At 43.2% G+C, this 4,945-nt stretch overlaps 1 protein-coding gene across 13 annotated transcripts in view; it reads right to left on the bottom strand.

Moving 5' to 3' along the window:
• The window catches only part of Fam160a1 (family with sequence similarity 160 member A1), a 337,219-nt gene that overhangs the window by 83,546 nt on the left and 248,728 nt on the right, over positions 1-4,945 (bottom strand). For 12 of the 13 annotated variants that reach the window (XM_023723673.1, XM_023723674.1, XM_023723675.1 and 9 more), the window contains one exon: positions 4,429-4,515. The exons of the other annotated variant lie outside the window; for it this stretch is intronic. In XM_023723673.1, coding sequence (XP_023579441.1) covers positions 4,429-4,515 — 87 coding nt within the window. The remainder of the gene's footprint in view (positions 1-4,428; positions 4,516-4,945) is intronic. 13 annotated transcript variants of the gene reach the window in all.

Here is a 4,945-nt window from a genome sequence, read left to right as displayed (position 1 = left end):
TTTCTAGGAATCTGTCCATTTCTTCTGTGTCTTCTATTCTGTGAGAGTAAAGATTCTCAAAGTAGTTATTGATAGTCTTCTGAATTTCCACTGAGTCTGTGGATTCTTTACTTTAGATGCTATGAGTTCCGAGAATTTTTTTTTATTTCAGAAAAGAATTCCGCTCTGAATTTCTCTATAACTTTCTGCTGTTGCTTATTTACTATCAATGCTATTAATTCATACATTTGAGCTCAGCTAGTAGAAAAGAATTCTACTCTGAGTTTCCCTATAACTTTCTGCTCTTGCTTATTTACTTTTGGTGCTATTAATTCATACGTTTGAGCTGAGCTAGTGTCCTCTGCACTTGCTCTGGGTGGTCATTGGCTTTCCTCCATATGTTTCTACATTTGATTCTTTACTGCAGATGTTACTAATGCAGGGATTTCTTTTTTTATTTCCAGTCTGAGTTCCTCTATACCTTTCTGCAGTTGTTTGTTTATTTCAGAAGCTGTTGATTCATTGATTTCAGCTGTGTGGTTCCCAATTTGTTCTGTTTTAGTGTCCTCTGCACTTGTTATGGGTGGGTTTGGGTTATGAGATTGCATTTTGCTCCTTCTCGTTGTCATTTTGTGTACCACTGTCTTCTGACCTTTGTTGTAGAGCTTTGGTGCAGTTATAACCTTAGCACCTACTGAAATTTGGGTGCAGATCTACAAAGTTTGGATTTATCCTGCTGTGTCTGGCTTGGGTCTGGCTGCTCTGCTCAGCTCCTTACTGCTACCACCCTTGGGAGTGAACCCATTGTGCCCCTCTGGCAAGATGTTCTGCTCCTGGATAAGCTGGGTGGTAGTTTCCCTATTCTCTCTGCAGCGATTGCAGCTGCAGGGTTTCACCTCAGGCCTGTATACCTGGCCTGAGCTGAGTCTGGAAGGGACAAGGTGGAGTAGGGGGGAGAGGAAGCTCTCCCACACACTCACTGGGCCTGGGCTAGGACTAAATCTGGGGGTCCACAAAATGCAGCAGAAATTCTCACTGGGAAGGTGTGGTGGGGGTGTGCTGCAAAGTGTTGGGGGGGCCCCAAGGTGGTGGAAGAGGGTCTCACCCATGCCACGCCTGGGCTCCGACAGGCAGGTCCTGCCAACACAGGGTATCAGGAAGTTCTCCCACTCACTCACCAGGCCTGGGCTAGAACTGGATCTGAGGGTCCCCAGAACGCAGCAGAAAGTCTCATCTTGGCACACAGGGTGGGGGGTATTGCAGAGTGGTGGTGGAGTCCCAAGGGGGTGGAAGAGGGTCTCACCCATGCCTCGCCTGTGCTGGGACTGGCCAGCATTCAGTTTTCATTTTCTGTACTCAGTACTTAAGGCTTTTTTTAAAAAATGAGCATTTATTACCTTCATGTTTTAAAAAAATCTCTTAATTTAATTTGGAAATAATCTGGAAAATAAAATTATCCATTTATCCATCTGAAATGTTAGTCCACTACCACTCGCTCACAAACCACTGCAGTGGAGGTTCCAAGGGCCAATGCTCTGCTGCCACTTAAGAAGCAAGGAATCTGTATGCTGTTTTCTCAACACCTAAGTCTGCTGCGCTGTTATCTGTGGAGGCCAACACGTGGTCCTGTGCCAGAACTACATTTGACTGTATGCACTGGGGATCAGGGGAGGCCGTAGAGAGGTAACTTCCCGGAACTGGGTGTCCCTTTTCTGGTGAGCCTGACCAGGTTGTGTAGTGTCATCCTCACCAGCACCATCTGTCACCAATGGCCATGGCTGAGCTCAGACAGACAGACAAATTGTGATACAGTGGGGTTGGGGGCCGGGGAGATGGCTCAGTAGGATAAGCGCTTGACTGGCAAACACAAGGATCTGAGTTCTATCCCCGGTTCCACAAAAAATAAATAAATAAATAAAAAATAAAAAAAATAAAGTCATGTCTGTGATATAGTGGGGCTAAAATATGGGATGATATCTGCACTGAGGCCTTCATGACTCCAGAGGAAGATTTCTTCCCAGAACTGGCTACAAAGCAGGCTGCTCGCTAACCATACCCTAAATCTAGCTGTTCTATCCCTTCACAAGAATGCTTTGTTACAAGCCTTGCCTGCCCAGCCACTGCCCAGTGCATCCAGCTGCCATTTTGCCCACTGCAATTGTGATTGACAAATACCAAGGTTCGGGCCGCCTTGTGGCCTTCAGTTCCCTCGGAACAACTGGCCGTCCCAGATCCCTGCTGCATTGCTATTCTGTCTCTTGCTCTCTCGTCTCTGACATGTGCTATAACACCTGGCAAGAGATGGACTCCACTGCAGGGGTCTCTGGTAGTGTTCCACACTGGAGAAACCCCAGTGCACCAAACACAGGGCAACCGTGCCCCCAGCAGTGCTCTTTCCAAGGGGGAAAATGTTAAGCAAGCTTATCTAACCACTGGACACAATGTACAGTGCAGCCGCTGAATCCTCAGAACAGTACTGTGCAATGGAGCCAATCCTCAGTTATGGACAGAAACTAGTCACTATACTCAGTCATGATTAGAAAGGAGCAAGATGCTCTGTGTCCTGCTGCATGGGAGGGTGACTACAGAAACTATGATGTACCTACATTTCAAAAACTAGGAGAGGGGATTGGAAAGTTTTCACCATAAAGAAATGTTACGTGCTTTAGTGCATACATATGCCTCACTTGATATAAACAATATATACAATACATGCATGTAAAAACATCACATGGTGCCTGATTAGTATGTAAAAGTAGACTGTCATTAATATTTGTAACATTAAAGTGTTAATTATAATAACTGTAGCAATTATTTGATGTCAGTGAAGTTATTTTATATCCACAGGTAAGTGAGGAAACAGGTCAGAATAAATGAAGGAGTGCATCCAGGGTGGCCGACCTAGGGCGCATGGGTCACAGTGGGCTCTTTGCATCACTGAAAACTCTGTTGTTGTGTTTTTCTTTCATTGTATGATTTTATTTTCCAGACTAAAACCTCAGTATTCAGGTTTAAGTTCAGTATTGGCACTTGGAAATAAATGAGTTTTGGGGTGCAGTTTGGGCACTCAGTCTCTGAAGGGTTCACCATCACCAAACTATGGGGCTAATTATTGCCATAGAATTTCTTTCTTTTTCTTTTTTTTTTTTTTTTTTGGTATTTTTTAGGAAAGGTTCTACAGGGTGTTCAGTGTCTCACTAGTAGATCGGACTCGTAGTGATCCACCTGTTTACATGCATTCTGCTGGAGACAAAAGCTCCTCCTCACAGAGGCCGAGAGACATTATGAGCAAGACAGCTACACATCCCCCGAACACTAACAGAAAGATGACCTAGAAACAAATGCAAGGCTTGTATTTGCCAAAACCATGCCCTCTGCTTTCCAAGACAGATATAATTTCTCAGACTTCCTTTCTCTGTGCCAATAAAGCACTAAAGTAACCTGTAAATCTTAGCATTTTGATGTTTAAACCATATCCAAGACCAAGAGTACCTCTGGAAGCTAGAAGTCTCATCAATCCAAGCACCCTGCTTGTTCTGGAAAACATAGCCAGTGTTTTCAAAAGGCTCTGAGCAGTAAAAGAGAAACATCTATCAAGATCTGCTGCTCTAAACCAGAAACCCCATCAGCAGGTGCAGCCAGACCTCTGAGGGCAATAATCAGGTATTCTTGGAATCTAGAAAACAGGGCATATAAAACTGGAACTGCAATGGATAAAGGTGGGCATTTCATCAAAACAAATTATAAGCTGCTCCTTGCTTCTCTCCCTAACAGAAGTGACAATTCCAAAAACTGTTACAAAAATCCTCTGAACTCAATACTGCACAAACCTCTTCACTCTATCAAGAAAAAACTCCTTAAAATTAGAATTCCAGGTTCCTGGGTATCTTGTAACAGCTCACAACGTAAAAGATATTGGCTGATTTATCATACAAAATGAGAGCCATAAGGAATTCAGAGTAGCACTAATGAGACAGCCAACCTTTGATGGGACTTTTACTTGGCTTCATTTTAATTTTGCTATGACAAAATTGTTATAATAGAAAATCATGTTCCATTAAGGAGATGGCAAATCCATGGCACGTGAGCTCCCACTGCCCTTCATACCTGCAGCATATGCTGGGTTCCTGCTAACAGATGTGCCTCAGAGGACACCAGGACAGAGCATTCCAGGTAGACACTGTGCACCAAGTGAGGTAGGCACAGGAGTCAGAGGCCTCCGTCAATGCTCCTTTGGAGTGACTGCCTCACTCAGCATTCACCTGGCAGCACTCTGTGACACGAAACGGAGCCCACTTGACTGAAACTTGGCTACTTATAAGGTACATTTGATACTTTTCAGAAGTATGGGTGAAGCTGCCATCATGCCAGTAGCCCTATGCTTATCTTCCTCAGTGTTCATCAGTGACGCTATAAACAGACAAAAGATTACATGAGCCACTCGCTGACCTTATGAAGAGCAGGAGCCAAGACAGGGACCAAGAATCCGTTGTAGATATAATTGACAAGCTGATGGCGAATCAAGGGGTGGGCCACCTAGGACAGAAACAGGCATCAAAAAGACAGAAGAGTACAACTACTAGGTCTTCTTAAAATCAAACATTGTTGTATATATCCTGAATTCAAAAAGCGAATCCAAATTTTATTTATTTGATGTTTGTAAGTGATTTTCCCCCCAAGCAATTTATGCCAGTATTAACAGGCTGACTAAAGTTAGCATTTCAAGGTTATGGGGAAAAATGGTAATTTTAAAGAGCCTGTGGAGAAAAAGATAATAGACTGGATATCTATAAGGACTAACAAACTAAAATTTGCAAAGTACAATTTCTGACCCCCCCCAACTTCCTCTGAATTTGTGGCTAGTATTTTAAAAGAAATATAATTGCTAAAATAGGCAATACACTTATTTTGTTAGCAAGAAAAATTTCCTCATTTTGAAGATGCATTTTCTGGTATTCATTTATAC

Source organism: Octodon degus, unplaced genomic scaffold (assembly GCF_000260255.1).
Source record: "Octodon degus isolate 3935 unplaced genomic scaffold, OctDeg1.0 scaffold00101, whole genome shotgun sequence".
In the NCBI taxonomy this organism is placed as follows: domain Eukaryota; kingdom Metazoa; phylum Chordata; class Mammalia; order Rodentia; family Octodontidae; genus Octodon; species Octodon degus.
The sequence above is the reverse complement of the archived record's forward strand: the minus strand, read 5'-3'. Positions and strand labels throughout refer to the sequence as shown.